This window comes from Triplophysa rosa, linkage group LG4 (genome assembly GCF_024868665.1).
Source record: "Triplophysa rosa linkage group LG4, Trosa_1v2, whole genome shotgun sequence".
NCBI classification, from domain to species: domain Eukaryota; kingdom Metazoa; phylum Chordata; class Actinopteri; order Cypriniformes; family Nemacheilidae; genus Triplophysa; species Triplophysa rosa.
The window spans coordinates 18,898,696-18,921,873 of NC_079893.1; the positions used below are offsets into that span (position 1 = coordinate 18,898,696).

Here is a 23,178-nt window from a genome sequence, read left to right on the forward strand (position 1 = left end):
TTCATTAAGCACCCAAAAAAGCTTAGCAGAATACGTGATAGCAGGTTATTAGTCAAAATCATGAATTTCATCCGCTTAGTTCGGAAAAAAAGACTTTTGAGAGTTTCAGAGTTAAGAGGAAGAAAAGAACAGGTTAGCCTTATCAGGACGGAAAACGTGTTAGAATGTGTGACGGATATGTTGAGGTCCAAGTCAAGTCACTCTCTTGATTCTGAAGAGCTTTTGAGAGCTTAAGGGACTACCTACCAAAACTTGCGCCTCAAAAAACGAACACTGTGATGATAACGAAAAGATTTACAGACAAAGGGATAATTTCAAGAGAATTTGGCAACTGGGGCAACCAACTTAAAAACTTAAGGCATGAGGTTAAAATGTTCTTCAGGTTGACTCTGTATGAACTGCGGGATGAGGCCAAGGTTTCACTGAGCAGCACTGCCGGATCAGAGATATTCCAACCAAAAGCTCAGTGCCAGTTTGATGTTCTCTCAGGCCTTAAGGAGGTCTACTAAAGCACAGCTCTCTTTCCACAGCCTGGCCTGCAGCTGTTCGTCATAAGAGATGGCTGATGATTCCGTCTTGCGACCGTTGTACAGATACAGTCTGCCAATCCCCTCCAGCTCGGAGGCAGCTGCAGCGTAGATGGCCGTGGATGCTCCTTCTGCAGGAGTCTGTGGATGGACAGAGTTTTTAATCAGAGATGATGGATTGAATCACAACTCATATCAAAGAAAGATCGTTTTGAAGGAAACTGCTATTTGGGACTATTTAAAAATGCATTTGTCATATATGCCAGACTAGTCAAATTTATTCGATACTGTGTGTGACGAGCATTGCAACGTTTCATGTTTGCAGTTGTGTTCTATTCGGCACTTGAAGTCGAACTCAAGTACTTGACATGTATCCTTAGCTGCAAGTTCTGGTAATTGCCACTTATACATGTTGTTGACAGCAGCAAATCAATTGAATCCATACTGGGGCTGTTTTAATAGAACAAAATCTTGACTTTTTAAATCCACAGTCAAAATAGAATAAGTACAGAGGCATTCACACAAGATGTGTTCAACAACAGCTGGGTAAAAAGTTAACTGAATGAAAACAGACTGCAGACGTCTGGGAGATGTTTTTGCTTGGCGCAAAACAGAACAACAGAGTTGTCTGTCTAGCGCATGTTTACAGAGACTTTTAACCTAGTGGTGCATTGAAGTTATACATATTTATTAATATGCATGTTCCCCAGGTATCAAACCAACAACCTTTGTGCTACTAAAGTAATGCTCAACTAATAGAGCAACAGGAACCCAATATAATTACAAACTTCAATGGTTATTTATTACAATTACTATTCTAATTACAGATGTTACGGTTCCTTTACGCATCACAGCATCTAAAAGTTGAGCTGCACACAGTTGGTGAGATTGATATGCAGACTGTCGGTTAGAATATGACCTCCAGACGGATCAATTACACGGGATGGCCAATTTTCACCAGCCGCGCCAGACTTCAAACGACTCTCTTTGAGGCCAGGCGATTGGGTTGAGCACTGTTTTTCTCTTTTCCAGATCTCATTTTAGGGAATTTAGATGAAACTACAGGAGCCACAAGGTTTTTCTATACTGAGCTGAATCAATACAACCAGTGAGTGGGAGAAAAGCTTTTCTCTTAAAGCTGTTAGTGTAAGTTCTTACTGTAGGGGACTACGTGCTTGAAATGCAGCAAAAGCTGAGGTACAAGCTCATACTGTTTAATATCTAGGATTTTTTTGCTTGGTTAAACCACTAACAACCAAAGCTTTACACTGTTCAGAAAAGATGCCAGTTGTGCTGTTGGTGCACTGTAAAAAACGATTCTGGAGGGTGTTAAATACAACCCATTAAAATCAGTTAAATTTTACCTAAAAATATTGGTCAGCAAATAAAATATATAATAATGGGTACATTCTACCTACACTACCTACTTTTTATGAGTAATAATGGCAACTTAAAAAAGGAGAATACCGAAATATATAGTACGACCTGCGAATCGACAGTCACGCTCCGGCATTAAATCTGAGTCTCCATTCGTGACAGGTTGTGCAGCGGTAGTTTTGTACTCTTTATATCATCATGAATGAAGTGCTAACTAAATGTAAGCTCTACCTAATCTCCGGTTAAAAGACAGTACGCTTGTTATTACATGAGCGATCCAGATAAGTATATATGGAATCAGGACAGCCAAATAAGACGATATGTGAATAAAAATGTATTAACTAATTCAAGAAAACATCAAATATTTGTACTTACTTATTTGGGAAGCAGTTTCAAAAATATTCTTACCTTGATATTATTGCGCACAAACGTCTTGGTTACGGATGTAACCTCGGTTCCCTGATGGAGGGAACGCTACGTTGTGTCGAACCAACAGAATGGGGTTTGTCTTGAGAACCTATCATCTTCTGAGTATTTAGAAAAGGCCAATGAAAATTGGCGAATGAAATTTGCATGCCGGGCTCCTCCCCGGATGTCCGGGTATAAGAGGGAAGCCGGCGTGCTCATTCATTCACCTTTGGTCTGAGGAGCCTTAAAGCATCCTCCCCCGACCGCTGGGGTGGGCGGCCAGTGTTGTGGCATGAGGGACACAACGTCTCCGTTCCTCCATCAGGGAACCGAGGTTACATCCGTAACCAAGACGTTCCCTTTCTGTCGGTCTCTCCACATTGTGTCAACCGACAGAATGGGGTTCCTATGAAAACGCCACAGCACTGAGCCGCGTCACAATCTCTGCGGAGCGACGTTGACTGGCCTGGGCGAGTCAGACGAAGACGCTAAGCGCGAAATTATGACCTCCAGTGGAGAGGAAGGGGGACCCAGAGCTTTACCACAAAAAGTTGGGAAGCCCCTCCAAGCCGGCCGTCACGGGAGGAGGCCTAATTCTCTAAATGGCGAGAAGCCGCCCGGCACCGTACGGGCCACTGGGTAAGCATTATTCCCCCCCGGGGGAAAAACGCTGCAGAGGCCACTACCTACCAGTAGGGAGGAATTAGTGGAGACACCACATGGTCTCACCATCAGGGGAGAACTTAGTGGGAAGAAGTGCGGACAGGAGTTAACTGCAAGGTGGGAGTCCACCTGGGGAGGTCATGGGTTGCCAAGGTGGGAACCATTCATGAGGATACATCAGACGGAACAGCCCACGGAGGGGGTGTTACCACGTCTGGAGCACTAAGGTCCTGGTTAGAGCTATACGTGAGATAACTCAACTGATACCCCGGCCTAAGGGGGCAGGGCTGCTCTGCCCAGCCTGCCCCCTGGAAGAGTGCTTAGTGATGGATGGAATGCCTGTTCTTTACCCGAGGGGAAAGAAGTGAGGCGGGATCGCCACTGCTCCCCCCGGAGGGGGAAGGGCTTCCGCAGGCGTATGCTCCTACCGGCTGCCGGTCCCACACCTTGCCAGGATGCGGGCTGACACCGGTTCCGCGTGTAGGTATTAAACCTCACGGAGTTGTTAGGCATAGCTCCAACCGCAGCTCGCAGATGTCTGGCCAGAGAGGCGCCCTGAGCCAGCCACGAGGGTGTGCCTCACCCCCAACGGGCAGGGGAAAGAAAGATGTAGTGCCCTAACGAGGGCATCCACGATCCTGTGCGCCAGCCTCTGTTTGGAGACAGCCCTCCTGCTGACCTCCGAAACAGACAAGAGCTGCTCAGAGCTTTGGGCTCTGCGTCGGTCCAAGTAGAGGCGCCGTGCGCGTACTGGACACAACGCACGATAGGTTGGGTCTTCCTCCCCGGTGGGGAGCGCCTGCAGGTTCACCACCTGGTCTCTCGGAGAGTGGTGGGAACCTTGGGCACGTAGCCGGGGGGGGTCTCAAGATCAACGTGAGAATCCCGGCCCCGAGTTCTAGGCAATCTGTGGACACGAGAGGTGCTTGCTAGATCCCCTACCCTCTTGGAGGTGAGCGCCATGCGGAAAAACCGTCTTTACAAGACTGAGAAAGAGCAGGCAACCCCGAGAGGCTCGAAGGGGGCGGGGCCTCTTGGGCCCGCCACCTAGGTCGCAAGAGGGTACGAGCGCGGATAAGGTGGTCACCCTCTCGCGCCCCTTAGGAACGCTAATGACCAGGCTCGTGCTGTCCCAGAGGCTACCCAGCACTTCGGGTCATGATGACACGAGCGGCCACGTAGCGGCTACATACATTCCCAGTGTGGAGGGGGAGAGGTTACTCCCCCGCTCTTCTTGAGGACGGGACAGTTCGTACCCGACCGAGCGACTCCGCGGGTCTTCTCGGCGAGAAGAGCACCAGGACAGAAGAGGCGCCACCTATGGGCGTATAGCCGCCCAGTGGCGAAGCCCTTAGCCTGAGTGACGTCCCAACCGGACTGGGGGTGGGTCACTCAGGATCTCCTCGTCCCGTCCAGACATGGAGACCAGGTTTTGCCTGGGATGCCGTAACGTGCCCCTTCCCCTGGGGAAGCTGTTCGCCGGGGGAGCGGCCAGGGGGGAGTTGTTGTCAGAGCCTCAGCTCCGAGAACCAAGTCCTGGTTAGGCCGAAGGGGCGTAACTAGTACCACTTGATGCTCCTCTTCCCTGGCCTTGCACAGGCCCTGTGCAATGAGGCTCACTGGGGGGAAGCGTACTTCCGCTTGTCCCGCGGCCAGCTGTGCGCAAGGAGCATCCGTGCCGAGGGTACCTCGGACAGGGAGTACCCAAGCGGACAATGGGAGGAGTCCGGGGAGGCAACAGGACCACCTGTGTCTGGCCGAAACTGCCCCAAATGAGCCGGCTGCAGCGGGGAGGGAGTCGCCACTCTCCGCGAGGCTGTCACTGACGAGAGAGCACATCGAGCTGTCTGGTTCAGGACGCCTGGATGTGTGTGGCTCGCAGGGAGCTGATCACCTGCTGACTCCAGAGGAGGAGGCGTCGGGCGAGTCATGTTAGCTGCTGTGAGTGAAAGAAATACGCCACAGCAGCTGTGCTGTCCGACCGGACCAGCACGTGCTTCCCTGCACGAGAGGTAGTAGCCTCCTAAATGCAAGTAGCACAACCAACAACTCTAGGCAGTTGAAATGCAAACGCAGGCGGGGGGCCGTCCACCGCCCCGACACTGCTTGCCCGTTGCACACGGCACCCCAACCTTGCAGGGAGGCATCCCAAAGGGGACCCCTGTCCGCAAGAAGGTCATGGAGACCAGGGGGTTAGGGTGTGTCGGNCCAAGAAAGGCGGGGGTGCGCCCTATCTTGGGTCTGTGTGTTCTGAACAGGCACTACTTACACAATAGCTGCCTTTCAGGTTGATCAGCAGAAGCGCATCCTGACTGTCCGTCAGGTGTCAGGACTGGTTCATGGCAATCGACCTGAAGGAGCAGTACTTCATGTCTCGATCCTCCCTCGACATCGGCCGTTCCTACGGTTCGCGTTGAGGGACAGGGCATATCAGTACAGGGTCCTCCCCTTCGGTCTGTCCCTGTCTCCACTAAGTCTTTACGAAGGTCGTGGAAGCCACTCTCCTTCCCCTAGGGAAGGAGGTGTGCGGGTACTAAACTATCTCGACGACTGGCTGCAGTTTGGCAGCACTCTCGAGATCTGTTTGTACACACAGGGCCCTGGTGCTCCGGCACCTAGATCGGTGGGGCTACAGGTCAACTGAGAAGAGCAAGCTCTCCCCGGTGCAGCAGCATCCTCTTTCTCGGTAGAACTCGACTCTGTCCTCAGAGCGGCCCCGCTCACCCCCCGGGGGGGCGCGAGACCCGCGACAGGAAGCCCGCCCTCACGCGGCCTCCCAGAGGCAGTGCGACTGACTAGCAGAGCACGCCCGATCAGTGTTGAACTGCCTGAAGTTTCAGACAGTCAGCGGTCCCCCTGAACATTAGAGGCTCCTGGGATACATGGCATCCTCGGCGGGGGTGGTCCCCCTAGGGTCGATGCACATACGACCGCTCCAACACTGGCTACAGAGTCAAGTTCCTTGGAGAGCGTGGCACACCGGCAGCAGGCTGCATGGTCACACGCTTTTCTGCCGACACACCCTAACCCCCTGGTCTCCATGACCTTCTTGCGGACAGGGGTCCCCTTTGGGATGCCTCCCTGCAAGGTTGGGGTGCCGTGTGCAACGGGCAAGCAGTGTCGGGGCGGTGGACGGGCCCCCGCCTGCGTTGGCATTTCAACTGCCTAGAGTTGTTGGTTGTGCTACTTGCATTTAGGAGGCTACTACCTCTCGTGCAGGGAAGCACGTGCTGGTCCGGTCGGACAGCACAGCTGCTGTGGCGTTTCTTTCACTCACAGCAGCTAACATGACTCGCCCGACGCCTCCTCCTCTGGAGTCAGCAGGTGATCAGCTCCCTGCGAGCCACACACATCCCAGGCGTCCTGAACCAGACAGCGATGCGCTCTCTCGTCAGTTGACGCCTCGCGGAGAGTGGCGACTCCCTCCCCGTGCAGCCGGCTCATTTGGGGGCAGTTCGGCCAGGCACAGGTGGTCCTGTTGCCTCCCCGGACTCCTCCCATTGTCCGCTTTGGTACTCCCTGTCCGAGGACCCTCGGCACGGATGCCCTTGCGCACAGCTGGCCGCGGGACAAGCGGAAGTACGCTTCCCCCCAGTGAGCCTCATTGCACAGGTCCTGTGCAAGGCCAGGGAAGAGGAGCATCAAGTGGTACTAGTTACGCCCCTTTGGCCTAACCAGGACTTGGTTCTCGGAGCTGAGGCTCTGACAACAACTCCCCCCTGGCCGCTCCCCCTGGCGACAGCTTCCCCAGGGGAAGGGGCACGTTACGGCATCCCAGGCAAAACCTGGTCTCCATGTCTGGACGGGACGAGGAGATCCTGAGTGACCCACCCCCAGTCCGGTTGGGACGTCACTCAGGCTAAGGGCTTCGCCACTGGGCGGCTATACGCCCATAGGTGGCGCCTCTTCTCGTCCTGGTGCTCTTCTCGCCGAGAAGACCCGCGGAGTCGCTCGGTCGGGTACGAGCTGTCCCGTCCTCAAGAAGAGCGGGGGAGTAACCTCTCCCCCTCCACACTGGGAATGTATGTAGCCGCTACATATTAGGCCGGCTTGGTCATCATGACCCGAAGTGCTGGGTAGCCTCTGGGACAGCACGACCTGGTCATTAGGTTCCTAAGGGGCGCGAGAGGGTGACCACCTTATCCGCGCTCCGTACCCTCTTGCGACCTAGGTGGCGGGCACCAGAGGCCCCGCCCCCTTCGAGCCTCTCGGGTTGCCGCTCTTTCTCAGTCTTGATAAAGACGGTTTTTCCGCATGGCGCTCACCTCCAAGAGGGTAGGGGATCTGCAAGCACCCTGTGTCCACAGATTGCCTAGAACTCGGGGCCGGGATTCTCTACGTGATCTTGAGACCCCCCCCGGCTACGTGCCAAGGTTCCCACCACTCTCCCTGAGAGACCAGGTGGTGAACCTGCAGGCGCTCCCCACGGGGAGGAAGACCCAACCTATCTTCGCTTGTGTCCAGTACGCGCACGGCGCCTCTACTTGGACCGCGACGCAGAGCCCATAAGCTCTGAGCAGCTCTTGTCTGTTTCGGAGGTCAGCAGGAGGGCTGTCTCCAAACAGAGGTGGCGCACTGGATCGTGGATGCCCTCGTTAGGGCATACTCATCTTTTCGCCCCTGCCCGTTGGGGGTGAGGCTCACCCCTCGTGGCTGGCTCAGGGCGCCTCTCTGGCCAGACATCTGCAGAGCTGCGGGTTGGAGCGATGCCTAACAACTCCGTGAGGTTCTAATACCTACGACGCGGAACCGGTGTCAGCCCGCATCCTGGCAAGGTGTGGGACCGGCAGCCGGTAGGAGCATACGCCTGCGGAAGCCCTTCCCCCTCCGGGGGGAGCAGTGGCGATCCCGCCTCACTTCTTTCCCCTGGGTAAAGAACAGGCATTCCATCCATCACTAAGCACTCTTCCAGGGGCAGGCTGGGCAGAGCAGCCCTGCCCCCTTAGGCCGGGGTACAGTTGAGTTATCTCCGATAGGCTTCTAACCGGACCTAGTGCTCCAGACGTGGTAACCCCCCTCCGTGGGCTGTTCCGTCTGATGTATCCTCATGAATGGTTCCCACCTTGGCAACCCATGACCTCCCCAGGTGGACTCCCACCTTGCAGTTAACTCCTAGTCCGCACATTCTTCCCCTAAGTTCTCCCCTGATGGTGAGACCATGTGGTGTCTCCACTAATTCCTCCCTACTGGTAGGTAGTGGCCTCTGCAGCGTTTTTCCCCCGGGGGGGAATAATGCTTACCCAGTGGCCCGTACGGTGCCGGGCTGGCTTCTCGCCATTTAGAGAACTAGGCCTCCGTCCCGTGACGGCCGGTTAGGAGGGGCTTCCCAACTTTTGTGTAAAGCTCTGGGTCCCCCTTCCTCTCCACTGGAATGGTCATAATTTCGCGTTAGCGTGCTTCGTCTGACTCGCCCAGGCCAGTCAACGTCGCTCCGCATGAGATTGTGACGCGGCTCAGTGCTGTGGCGTTTCACATAGGAACCCCATTCTGTCGGTTCTGACACAAGTGGAGAGACCGACAGAAAGGGAACGTCTTGGTTACGGATGTAACCTCGGTTCCCTGATGGAGGGAACGAGACGTTGTGTCCCTCATGCCACAACACTGGCCGCCCACCCCAGCGGTCGGGGGAGAATGCTTAAGGCTCCTCAGACCAAAGGTGAATGAATGAGCACGCCGGCTTCCCTCTTATACCCGGACATCCGGGGAGGAGCCCGGCATGCAAATTTCATTCTGCCAATTTTCATTGGCCTTTTCTAAATACTCAGAAGATGATAGGTTCTCAAGACAAACCCCATTCTGTGGTTCGACACAACGCCAACTTCCCTCCATCAGGGAACCGAGGTTACATCCGTAACCAAGACGTTCTCTTCACCATGTATATGCAAATAGGTAAAGAACTATTGAAATGCTGTGCCCAATGTTATTACAATTTATTTGTATAAATGTTTTGAAACATTATGCATCTGTATATCCTCTTAGTGTAGGGTGTCTTGCTCTCACCTTTCTAAATCTGGACTCCTCATTGTACATAAAAAGCGTAACCTTTAAAAGAGAATAGGTAGAGTTCTGTTATCACATGCTTCGGATAAGAAGTTGAAAAAACTACGGCACATCTGTCGCGAATCGAAAGGCTTCATGATTCCAATCCCCGCTTGCAGTGGCACTTGTTTGCTATAAGGGAACTACCTTGTTTTTTTAAGTTGCCATTATTACTCATAAAAAGTAGGTAGTGTAGGTAGAATGTACCCATTATTATATATTTTATTTGCTGACCAATATTTTTAGGTAAAATTTAACTGATTTTAATGGGTTGTATTTAACACCCTCCAGAATCGTTTTTTACAGTGCACCAACAGCACAACTGGCATCTTTTCTGAACAGTGTAAAGCTTTGGTTGTTAGTGGTTTAACCAAGCAAAAAAATCCTAGATATTAAACAGTATGAGCTTGTACCTCAGCTTTTGCTGCATTTCAAGCACGTAGTCCCCTACAGTAAGAACTTACACTAACAGCTTTAAGAGAAAAGCTTTTCTCCCACTCACTGGTTGTATTGATTCAGCTCAGTATAGAAAAACCTTGTGGCTCCTGTAGTTTCATCTAAATTCCCTAAAATGAGATCTGGAAAAGAGAAAAACAGTGCTCAACCCAATCGCCTGGCCTCAAAGAGAGTCGTTTGAAGTCTGGCGCGGCTGGTGAAAATTGGCCATCCCGTGTAATTGATCCGTCTGGAGGTCATATTCTAACCGACAGTCTGCATATCAATCTCACCAACTGTGTGCAGCTCAACTTTTAGATGCTGTGATGCGTAAAGGAACCGTAACATCTGTAATTAGAATAGTAATTGTAATAAATAACCATTGAAGTTTGTAATTATATTGGGTTCCTGTTGCTCTATTAGTTGAGCATTACTTTAGTAGCACAAAGGTTGTTGGTTTGATACCTGGGGAACATGCATATTAATAAATATGTATAACTTCAATGCACCACTAGGTTAAAAGTCTCTGTAAACATGCGCTAGACAGACAACTCTGTTGTTCTGTTTTGCGCCAAGCAAAAACATCTCCCAGACGTCTGCAGTCTGTTTTCATTCAGTTAACTTTTTACCCAGCTGTTGTTGAACACATCTTGTGTGAATGCCTCTGTACTTATTCTATTTTGACTGTGGATTTAAAAAGTCAAGATTTTGTTCTATTAAAACAGCCCCAGTATGGATTCAATTGATTTGCTGCTGTCAACAACATGTATAAGTGGCAATTACCAGAACTTGCAGCTAAGGATACATGTCAAGTACTTGAGTTCGACTTCAAGTGCCGAATAGAACACAACTGCAAACATGAAACGTTGCAATGCTCGTCACACACAGTATCGAATAAATTTGACTAGTCTGGCATATATGACAAATGCATTTTTAAATAGTCCCAAATAGCAGTTTCCTTCAAAACGATCTTTCTTTGATATGAGTTGTGATTCAATCCATCATCTCTGATTAAAAACTCTGTCCATCCACAGACTCCTGCAGAAGGAGCATCCACGGCCATCTACGCTGCAGCTGCCTCCGAGCTGGAGGGGATTGGCAGACTGTATCTGTACAACGGTCGCAAGACGGAATCATCAGCCATCTCTTATGACGAACAGCTGCAGGCCAGGCTGTGGAAAGAGAGCTGTGCTTTAGTAGACCTCCTTAAGGCCTGAGAGAACATCAAACTGGCACTGAGCTTTTGGTTGGAATATCTCTGATCCGGCAGTGCTGCTCAGTGAAACCTTGGCCTCATCCCGCAGTTCATACAGAGTCAACCTGAAGAACATTTTAACCTCATGCCTTAAGTTTTTAAGTTGGTTGCCCCAGTTGCCAAATTCTCTTGAAATTATCCCTTTGTCTGTAAATCTTTTCGTTATCATCACAGTGTTCGTTTTTTGAGGCGCAAGTTTTGGTAGGTAGTCCCTTAAGCTCTCAAAAGCTCTTCAGAATCAAGAGAGTGACTTGACTTGGACCTCAACATATCCGTCACACATTCTAACACGTTTTCCGTCCTGATAAGGCTAACCTGTTCTTTTCTTCCTCTTAACTCTGAAACTCTCAAAAGTCTTTTTTTCCGAACTAAGCGGATGAAATTCATGATTTTGACTAATAACCTGCTATCACGTATTCTGCTAAGCTTTTTTGGGTGCTTAATGAATCAGGACCGTTGCAACGGGAGCCCTGATTTTCCTTTGAATTTTATCAACACAGAATAAAGACAATCGCTGGATAAAAGGATTATATGTGAAATCTCAAGCTCTCCAAACTGAGCAAATGTAAGCCAGCCTCTGTTGATTCTCTCAGTTACCACCATGAGATGTTGCGTCTGTCTTTATTATTATAGTTGTATATCTTGTGCGGCTCATACATCGTGTTATTTTGGCCATCAGTCAGTGTCTTTCCTCCTTCTGCCTACCGCATCTAATGGTGTATACACAAACTGAAGCAGGGATAAGCGGGGCCAAAATTTGTCTGGCTAAGCTCTTCGTTTTTCATTTCTCTACTGTGCATTTTGAAACACTGTGTTTAGATTTTTTCACAAAAGAGATGAATTACCTTCATGCCAGGTGCCTCGGTGGTGCCTCCCCCACCTTTTCTCTCCCTGGGGATATTTCATCCAACTGTTCTGTTTGTGACAAATTTGTGATTCCGATGTGTAATAATGTATTTGTGGTGGCTTTCATTTTAATCTCGCTTCTGAACAGTCCTAGGTCAAATGAAACATTTCAAATGTTCACAGATTTTTTTAAATAAATGATGTGGGCTTTTTTTAATGTTGCAAGATGTTTAAACATTCTGATATATTCCATTTATTTCATTCCTATCCTGATGTCTTTTCTAATAGATCTGCGTGCAATAGATTACCACTAAATTCTTGAAAATGTTAAAGTTTACTAAGAAAGTTGCTTCCTAAATAGTAATATCTAAAAGTACTGTGAAATGATTTCCAGGGTAACTTTCCACCCACCAGTGTAACAAATATTGTCATGAGATTGGTTGCTTTGGATAAAATGCTTCTTTTACCTGTTGAATTCCATTTAAATGTGCTGGTGTTAAAATGTGATCTAATGTCTGTTTTGTGGCATCAATATTGCGTTCTAAGAGAGCTAAACATTTACATTATATCTCCCAGCTAAATCTGTTCTTATTCAGTCTTGTGAACTGAACAGGATATGCAGCTTTTGGCTGAGAAAGATGTCTTATTCACCCATTTTTATTGGTTTTGATGTTTGCTTTCATTGTCGTCTAGTTTTGCTCATGGTACTGTAATTATGCACCAATCAGGTGACGTGCTGCTGTATTATAATGTATTTAGCATTATAGGAAGTGTAATTAACTTCCATGCACAGATTATAATGATCCAATAGATAAATTATATGGTTGTGAGTCTGAGAAATAAATTAATAACAGTGTTTGGAGTCACCAAATGCTTGATGATAAATGAATCAAGAATTGGTCTCAGCACAAGATGTGCAAAGAGGATTGGGTGTACTTAGCTACTCAACCACATGCACTGTGAATGATTCCAGTGATTCTGTCATTTGTACGAAATACATGGTGAGAGAAGAGAGTTATTTTGCCAGCTCTTGTGGAAAAGAAAAATGATTTATCTTTCAAGGCACTAAATAAAATGCTGATATCAGTGTTGTTGTATCTGTTGTTCTGTGTTTCTGATGTTTTACGAATGGGAAAGTGTAACTGCATTTGACTTTTACACTGATCAAAAGTATAAACGCAACACTTTTGATTTTGCCCCCATTTTTCATGAGCTGAACACAAAGATCTAAGCACTTCTCCTTTGCCGAGATAATCCATCCACCTCACAGGTGTGGCATATCAAGATGCTGATTAGACAGCATGATTATTGCACATGCGTGCCTTAGGCTGGCCACAATAAAAGGCCACTCTAAAGTGTGCAGTTTTATTGTATTGGGGGGGTCCGAAAACCAGTCAGTATCTGGTGTGGCCACCATTTGCCTCACGCAGTGCAACACATCTCCTTTGCATAGAGTTGATCAGGTTGTTGCTTGTGGCCTGTGGAATGTTGTTCCTCTCCTCTTCAATTGCTGTGCGAAGTTGCTGGATATTGGCAGGAACTGGAACACGCTGCCGTATACACCGATCCAGAGCATCCTAACCATGCTCAATGGGTGACATGTCCGGTGAGTATGCTGGCCATGCAAAAACTGAATGTTTTCAGCTTTCAGGAATTGTGTACAGATCCTTGCAATATGAGGCTGTGCATTATCATACTGCAACATGAGGTGATGGTCGTGGATGAATGGCACAACAATGGGCCTCAGGATCTCGTCACGGTATCTCTGTGCATTCAAAATGCCATCAATAAAATGCACGTGTTCGTTGTCCATAACATACGCCTGCCCATACCATAACCCCACCGCCACCATGGGCTACTCGATCCACAACATTGACATCAGAAAACTGCTCACCCACACGACACCATACACTCTGTGTGCCATCTGCCCTGTACAGTGAAAACCGGGATTCATCCGTGAAGAGAACACCTCTCCAAAGTGCCAGACGCCATTGAATGTGAGCATTTGCCCACTCAAGTCGGTTACAACGATGAACTGCAGTCAGGTCAAGACCCCGATGAGGACGACGAGCATGTAGATGAACTTCCCTGAGACGGTTTCTGACAGTTTGTGCAGAAATTCTTTGGTTATGCAAACCGATTGTTGCAGCTGCTGTCGGGGTGGCTGGTCTCAGACGATCTTGGCGGTGAAGATGCTGGATGTGGACGTCCTGGTCTGGTGTGGTTACACGTGGTCTGCGGTTGTGAGGCCGGTTGGATGTACTACCAAATTCTCTGAAACGCTTTGTAGACGGCTTATGGTAGAGAAATGAACATTCAATTCACAGGCAACAGCTCTGGTGGACATACCTGCAGTCAGCATGCCAATTGCATGCTCCCTCAAAACTTGCGACATGTGTGGCATTGTGCTGTGTGATAAAACAGCACATTTTAGAGTGGCCTTTTATTGTGGCCAGCCCAAGTCACACCTGTGCAATAATCATGCTGTCTAATCAGCATCTTGATATGCCACACCTGTGAGGTGGATGGATTATCTCAGCAAAGTGCTTACTAACACAGATTTAGACAGATTTGTGAACAATATTTGAAAGAAATGTGCCATTTGTGTACATAGAAAAAGTCTTAGATCTTTGAGTTCAGCTCATGAAAAATGGGGGCAAAAACAAAAGTGTTGCGTTTATAATTTTGGTCAGTGTATCTAAGAGGTTTCATAAAGGTTATCACTAATACATTGTTACATCTTCATGCATTGTGACATGAAATTCAATGTGATAATAATAATGTAATATGTCATAGGTGTATGTTTAGCTTTAAGCAAATGGTTAAATGTTTTCGTTGCGTTGTGACCTGAAATCCACTACTTGAGTGGATGAGTCATTTAAGTTTTTTTCTGTCACTAAAGCCCTAGGCGGTATGTGAGACATATCCAACTCAAGCACATCCAGCACCCACTCTTAAACATGCAAAGATGTCCATGGCTTAGCACACTCACGTATTTAAATAGTGACACAGTTGATTGCTTTATAAATGATACTCTCCCAAACGCAAGCCTTTGCTGTGTTAATATGAGAGTTTTGAAGTGACTTCAAGTACCAATGTCTGTGATGTATTACATTACACAATGCAGGTTTTTGTATGGGTCTAGTCAGTTTGTAACTTAGAATACTTCAATATACTATACATACAGTACAAATTATTTGGTATGGTGCTTATGTACTGTTTGCCTTTGCAAGGTCCAAAATGAATTAGCAGCCAAATTCACATTTGGTCAGAATTCAGTGTCAATCATAAAGTGCAATTCATCCCCTGTCTCAGGCCTGGTACTAGCGTGGCTCGACTGGGGGGCAATCTTATGTCTGGTTGGGCAGATAACGTCTTGGTTATGGATGTAACCTCAGTTCCCTGATGGAGGGAACGAGACGTTGTGTCAAACCGACAGAATGGGGTTTGTCTTGAGAACCTATCATCTTCTGAGTATTTAGAAAAGGCCAATGAAAATTGGCAAATGAAATTTGCATGCCGGACTCCTCCCCGGATGCTCATTCATTCACCTTTGGTCTGAGGAGCCTTAAGCATCCTCCCCCAACCGCTGGGGTGGGCGGCCAGTGTTGTGGCATGAGGGACACAACGTCTCGTTCCCTCCATCAGGGAACTGAGGTTACATCCATAACCAAGACGTTCCCTTTCTGTCGGTCTCTCGACGTTGTGTCGAACCGACAGAATGGGGTTCCTATGGAAGACGCCACAGCTCTAACGTGAAATTATGACCATCCAGTGGAGAGGAAGGGGGACCCAGAGCTTTACCAAAAAGTTGGGAAGCCCCTGCCACCGGCCGTCACGGGCGGAGGCCTAGTTCTCTAAACAGCGAGAAGCCGCCCGGCACCGTAAGGGCCACTGGGTAAGCATTATTCCCCCCCGGGGGAAAAACGCTGCAGAGACCACTACCTACCGTAGGGAGGAATTAGTGGAGACACCACATGGTCTCACCATCAGGGGAGAACTCATGGGAAAATGTGCGGACTGCAGGAGTTAACCGCAAGGTGGGAGTCCACCTAGGGAGGTCATGGGTTGCCGAGGTGGGAACCATTCATGAGGATACATCAGACGGAACAGCCCACGGAGGGGGGGTTACCACGTCTGGAGCACTAGGTCCGGTTAGAGCTATGTGGGAGATAACTCAACTGTTCCCCGGCCTAAGGGGGCAGGGCTGCTCTGCCCAGCCTGCCCCGAGGAAGGTGCTAGTGATGGATAAAATGCCTGTTCTTTACCCAGTGGGGGAAAGAGGGGAGGCGTAATAGCCGCTGATCCCCCTAAAGGAAGGGGGAAGGGCTTTCGCAGGCGTACGCCCTACCGGCTGCCGGTCCTACACATTGCCCTGCAGGATGTCCTGGATGTCCTGACCAAGTCCTGGTTAGGCCAATGGGGCGTAACTAGTACAACTTGATGCCCTCTTCCCTGGCCTTGCACAGGACCTGTGCAATGAGGCTCACTGGGGGGGAAGGCGTACTTCCGCTTGTCCCGCGGCCAGCTGTGCGCAAGGGCATCCATGCCGAGGGGTGCCTCGGACAGGGAGTACCAAAGAGGACAATGGGTGGAGTCCGGGGAGGCGACAGGACCACCTGTGCCTGGCCAAACTGCTCCCAAATGAGCCGGACTGCACGGGGATGTAGTTGCCACTCTCCGCGAGGCGTCGACTGATGAGAGAGCGCATCAGCTGTCTGGTTCAGGATGCCTGGGATGTGTGTGGCTCGCAGGGAACTGATCACCTGCTGACTCCAGAGGAGGAAGCGCCGGGCGAGTCATGTTAGCTGCCGTGAGCGAATGCCACCAAATGATATATGCCACAGCAGCTGTGCTGTCCGACCGGACCAGCAACGTGCTTGCCCTGCATGAGAGGTAGTAGCCTCCTCAATGCAAGTAGCACAACCAACAACTCTAGGCAGTTGAAATGCCAACGCAGGCGGGGGCCCGTCCACCGCCCCGACAATGCGTGCCCATTGCACACGGCACCCCAACCCTGCAGGGAGGCATCCCTAAGGGGACCCCTGTCCGCAAGAAGGTCATGGGAGACCAGGGGGTTAGGGTGTGTCGGCAGAAAAGCGTGATGACCATACGCCTGCTGCCGGTGTGCCACGCTCTCCAAGGAACCTGACTCTGTAGCCAGTGTTGGAGCGGTCGCATGTGCATCGACCCGAGGGGGACCACCCCAACTGAAGATGCCATGTATCCCAGGAGCCTCTGAAAAAGTTTCAGGGGGACCTCTGACTGCCCGAAAGCTTCAGGCAGTTCAACACTGACTGGGCACACTCTGATGTCAGTCGCGCTGTCATGGGGTCAGAGTCGAGTTCCATACCGAGAAAGAGGATGCTCTGCACCGGGGAGAACTTGCTCTTTTCTCAGTTGACCTGTAGCCCCAACCGATCTAGGTACCAGAGCACCAGGTCCCTGTGTGTACACAACAGATCTCGAGAGTGAGCCAAGATGAGCCAGTCGTCGAGATAGTTTAGTACCCGCACACCTCCTTCCCTGAGGGGAAGGAGGGCGGCTTCCACGACCTTAGTAAAGACCCGTGGAGACAGGGACAGACCGAAGGGGAGGACCCTGTACTGATATGCCCGTCCCTCGAACGCGAACCGTAGGAACGGCCGATGTCGAGGGAGGATAGAGACATGAGGTACGCATCCTTCAGGTCGATTGCCATGAACCAGTCCTGACACCTGATGGACGTCAGGATGCGCTTCTTCGTGATCATCCTGAAAGGCAGCTTGTATAGGTGCCTGTTCAGAACACACAGACCCAAGATAGGGCGCAGCCCCCCCGCCTTTCTTGGGGACAATGAAGTACAGGCTGTAAAACCCGTTGAACATCTCGGCTGGTGAGACGGGCGCTATTACTCCCTTCGCCTGAAGGGTGGCGACCTCGGCCCGAAGTACGGGAGCATCCTAGCCTCTGACTGAGGTATAACGGATGCCCTAAAACTTGGCGGGCGTGAGGCGAACTGGATCGCGTAGCCGAGACGGATCATCTTCCCTAGCCAGCCTGACAGTCTGGGAAGCCCATGCTCCCAGAAATGTAACAGGGGACTAAAGGTTTGATCTTTTTCCATCGTCCCCCCTGGGGGTGGTTCGATGGCTAGCAGTACGGATTCCTTGCCGGGGGAGGTCCCCCGGGGAGGAGATCGGCTCTGCTGCTTTTCCGGAGGGAGCCCGAGGAATCATCTGAGTCGGATGGCAGTACGTCACCCCCCGATGCTGCAAGAGACATCTCATCATCACGCATCGTGTCCGAATACGTGATTGATTAATAAGTCTCCTGGGGAACGGTCAGACGAGTGAGACGAGGTGCGAACAGTCCATGAGCCAGTGGCTGGTGGATTATCGCTCACAGTAATCCTCATATCACCCTCGCTGCTTGCCGTAGCGGACGGCAGGGCCGTAGTCCTGCCGCCACGGAACGGGGAGCAAACGAGGTGGTGGCTGAGTCCCATGGGAACACAGCCACCCGTGACGCAACGTCTGAATCGTCACCGCCTGCAGTGCGGGCAGGACGTATCCACAACGTCTGCCCCAGCGTACTGGAAGCAGGCATCGTGTCCGTCCCCCTCCTCGATGAGTGTGTTGCACCCATGACAACAGCGGGACATGCCACGCTGGAGAAATTTGCTCTTTTAGAAAGGAAATTTGCTCGAACACCTCCGGAACTGCCGAGACGCCCAGGGGAGAGTCACTGCAGGAAGGGACCGTCCGCTGTCCACGTCGTAGATTCCAGCAGAAAAATGATCACCAAAGATCGTAGAGAAGCTCATCAGATGCGTAGGCTCTGAAGAACAAAAGGTGAATGAATGAGCACGCCGGCTTCCCTCTTATACCCGGACATCCGGGGAGGAGTCCGGCATGCAAATTTCATTCGCCAATTTTAATTGGCCTTTTCTAAATACTCAGAAGATGATAGGTTCTCAAGACAAACCCCATTCTGTCGGTTCGACACAACGTCGAGAGACCGACAGAAAGGGAACCTCAGACCTCCTTTCCTCTATTCTTGACTGCTCCCCCTGTCATGCATAAGGCGTGGGAAATATCCTATTGGGCAATTCAACTGTGCTGAAATAGTGGGATTATAACACCTAGTCCTATTAAGCGAATCAGGGACTCTATTCTTTGCGCATTTGTACCGGAAGTTAATTTCGGGCCACAAAAGCGTGAATGATCAGAAATGTTTATGTTGTAGCTTTGAAACTGTCTATAACCTCAGACCAGACGAAAATTCGAAATCCTGTGATATCATCAAACACATCTGTGTTAAGTGATTGTACAGGTTTACCTGACATACGTTTTGTAACAGCGCCACCTATTGCATTTATGGAATAAATAATGAACACAAGATCAATCTTAAAGGCCTTAGAAACTTGACTTTTGATGTGGTTAACCCTGTGTGTGAGTTTACAGGTTAGCAACAGTGCAGTAATAAGCATTTAAAATATAAATAGAAGACAAGGTCGTCTCTGTCGAACTGTATCTATCCCCACAGGGCTTTCTATTTCCAAGGAGAGGGAGAAGTGTGTGTGTAAGAGAGAAACAGATGTGCTTTGATTCTCTATCAGTAGACTTGCTTTCCCTCGAGATGTTTTACCCCAGTTCAGAAGTCAAATACATATTATGTCTTTTTCTCCAAACAAGAATATTTTGGCTTAACAACTAAAATCCATTCTATTTGCTATCTAAGGAAAGGTTCACTTCTCAAAACTATGAACACCTTTTTCCACAAGTTTTAAACTCTAAACATAAATATGTTGCCTTCTAATATTTAAGTTTGAATAACAGAAGGTTTGATTTTGTGTTTATAGTTATAGCTATAGCTTTCATGTGGTTTCAGTGGTTACAGCATGGCGTAAGCAATGACAAGCTCATGGGTTCGATCCCAGGGGATAGCAAATAGTCAGAAACCAATGTATAATACAATGTAATGTAAGTCGCTTTGGATAAAAGCATCTGCCAAATGCATAAATGTTCATGTTTTGAGAAACAGCTAGGCTTTAGCAAATAATTCAAATGTACAAAAGGTTTATGTTAGGTTAAAAATATATTTACCAATTTTTGTATTTTAGCTGCAGATTAGTGTATATTTTACAAAATTCTTGATCGCTTAAGTACCTTACCTAGGTTCCATTTATTTATAGTATACTACACTAACATGAAGCAATAATTCTACAGCACATAATCATATTTACATTTATAATACATTTTAAAATCAAAAGTTGTATGTTAACTAGTTTGTTCATTCGTCCAATGTGTAATTTTTTGAAGGATCTATAGAAAGTAATGCAATATAATATACAAAATTATGTGTATAAAGACCTTACACAATGAAGCGTTATGTTTTTATTACCTTAGAATGAGCTATTTCTATCTACATACAGCGGGTCCCCTTGCATGCACTGTAAAAAAAAATTCCGTAAAAAAAGGAAAAAGTACTGGCAGCTTATTACACAGACTTTTTACCGTAATTAAAAATGGAAATTTTCTGTTAATTGACAGTGTGCCCACAGTAAAAAAACAAGAAACTTTCTGTTTTTAATGGTATAACTACTGTAAAAAACTAAACATTTTCTATTATTTAAAAGTTTTGTATATTAAGAAAACAGTTATTTTCTGTGTTTTAATGGTATACCTATAGTAGAAAAGTGGACAGTTTCTGTGTTTTAATGGTATACCTACAATAAATAAACAGGGCAATTTTACTCATTTAATGGTATACCAACACTCACTGACTTTCCCCTGTAATTAAAAAACGGAAAAATACTCTTAATGTATAGTTTACCTACAGTAAAACAAAACCCTTTTTTCTACAGTATACGTAAGTGTGAAGAAACAGTAAAGAATTGTTAGTGAACTGTGTACCAATGATTATATTAATTATTATTAAAAACAACAACAACTTTGTAATAAAAACAGATTCTTTAATGAATACAAATAATTTGTAATTACACATAATCACTAAATAGGTAATAATGACTAAAATAGAAAAACATACTGTAAAATTTTACTTTAAGGTGCATGTGTAAGACAAGTGGGCAAATTACAAATACATTTCAAGAAACCAAGTTAACTCCAAGATGGCAAGAAAACTGGGAACATCTTCAACAGTCAACTTTGAGATGCAATGTAATTCCAGACCTAAACCAGGACTGAACCACTGAAAAGGCATCCAAATGAAAAGTTAAAAACACTTAACCTTCAACTACTATAGTTACAATTCCATTTTANTAGTTGGGTTGTTCATGTTGTTTGTAAACAACGAAAAATTAATGGTGGATAGATCATAATAAACTCTATGGAAATATATTTCACCCTAATCAAAACATTTATCTAAAAAAATTTAGCCTACGTTTAAAAATATTATAGGTTAACGGGTAAAATTATCCAAATAAAGAAAAATATACTCAGAGGTTGACTTTAAAAAGAAATCAAAATAAAGAATATCCACTTGTAGAAAAGTCTGTTTTTTCGCTGCCGGAGAAGTACAAAAGATCAAAGATTCCTCCTTAACAGGAAAAATTCAACCATTTTTTCAAATATAGTCTTATTGGTTACATTCATTTGAACAAACAACACACCCTCGAGGTGACCTATAGTAATGATAATATGGGAGCGCAACCATCTGTTTTTACATGATGTTGAAGGAAAACCTGGAGCTCTGGCTCCGTCACCAAGGTCGACAAGTATTGACATAACTAAATTTAAACCAACATCTCTTATTATTAATACCTAAAGGGTTGCTATAAAATAGAATAGAATAATACAGTACCTTTATGGTTGTTTCCGGTAAATTTAGGGAAGCCGCCAACTCGCACCTGCGTGGCCTGGACACGTAATTTTCCCGGTAAAACTCTTTCTCCAGTCGTGCTATCTGCTCCCTCGTGAAAGCTGTTCGATAACGTCTCATCTGGTCAGAACCATAGCTGAGAGCCCCAGGGCCTGAACCCAATATACTGTTATCCACGCCGAGTTCTTTACCGTGGTTCGGTGAGCTCGTTCCCAGTCCTTACAAACAACAAACATGACAGATTTTAACACTTAACATACATTACAAATTATTTATCTATACCGGATTATAAAAAGGTCACCACTGGAGAATCTCTTCTAGTTTCATTATTATTTTACTAAAAACAAATGGTATAGGCAAATTTTTTCGAATCAATATGGTGTATTTATTATTAGGAAGATGACGCAGAGGCAGTCTAAATAATGGCGTAGACTGATAATCCATTGAAGAAAGGATGAATAAATGACCATTTTCTATAATCTAATAAAACTGAATTTGTGGAAAATTAAGGAAAATATGCGAAAACATTGTGCATTATTTTTCATGATTGTGCATTCTATATAAACCCTTACTTTTTTCTGCACTATTGAAATGACAATTTTTGACAATTTATATACATTTAGTCGGAACTAGGGCAAATATGCACCGAGGGGCTGTGGTGAAGCATTTGAAAACATCATGTAATCCTATTTAGAAACTAAGCGTTCGTGAGCATCGTTTTTGTATAGCCAATTATTCCACAAAACGAAAAGGTAAGTTACTGAGGTTTCTGTTACATGACATGACAAATTAAATGGCTGGACGCAACACCACAGACAAACTGTGGCATTGTAATTGACTCATTCAAAATCTTGCAATAAAATAATAGGTGATGACAATCGAATGCACTTTCTAGCAGTATGCGATGAAATGGGTGTCTCAAACATGGTTTTGTTGTTTTTATTAACGCAATTATTCGTATAAATAAAAAGTAAATAATAATGAAGTCATCGTTTTGTTTACCGTGTCCACTTGGGTAATCCATGCTCTCTGGGGTACAGCTGACATCTATTTCTTCATAGAGGTCTGATTCCGCATCTGAGCTGCTGCTATCTTTGTTAGGGATGTCTGACAGCTTTCTGTCCGGTGCAGAGGGTTTACTGTCAAGTGCCATATCTCCGCACTTTGCGATACGTTGTCCCTTTATCGCTTCTTCTAGGTTTCGCGAATAAGGCACGGGGCCGGGGCTTAGGCTGTTCTGGTGAATCGGTTTGTCCGTGTGCTCGCGCATGGGGTCTCCAGTAGCCTCCGACAAATTTGAGCCAGTTCTGCCATTCTGACCACCCTCAGCGCGCAACAGCATGTCCTTACTGCTGTCCATAACCGATAGATGAAAGCAGGTGAGCAAGTTTCCCGGTGCTTGGTAAGCTAGGTTGGATCACAAAACGCAGACGATCAGCTGTGCGATGCAAGCGCTCGAGAGTGCTGCACGAGCTCTGGGAGGGAACACCATTGCCCTCTCTCTCCTCCAGCGCTGTCATTCTTAATAGGGCAGTCGTCATAATAGATAGCTCAGTGACGCCACGCGTCGATATGGAGTGAATAAACAGCGGGAGAGTAGAGACAGAGGGTGAATTTAAGGCTACTCCACACAAAACATCAGCTAAACAGACCAGGACAAAAGCTGCACCAAATCGCTAGCGCTACTGTTCAAGTGAATGTTTTCAAAGGCATATATTGGCTAGGCTATAGTTTAAGTGACTTCGTTCCGACACATTTGCCATACTGATCAACCTTTCTGCCTTTTTGGAAAAAAAAACCCGATTC

The 23,178-nt window shown here is 47.4% G+C and overlaps 1 protein-coding gene across 1 annotated transcript; it reads right to left on the minus strand.

The window, feature by feature from the left end:
* Window positions 1–485: 485 nt before the first annotated feature.
* Window positions 486–22,732, minus strand: LOC130553018 (homeobox even-skipped homolog protein 1-like). The gene is made up of 3 exons (XM_057331755.1): window positions 22,375–22,732; window positions 21,355–21,590; window positions 486–668 (listed from the first exon to the last, which is right to left on the minus strand). Exons 1-3 carry the CDS (start codon window positions 22,730–22,732, stop codon window positions 486–488), a joined length of 777 nt encoding a protein of 258 aa, XP_057187738.1.
* Between the last annotated feature and the right edge of the window lie 446 nt (window positions 22,733–23,178).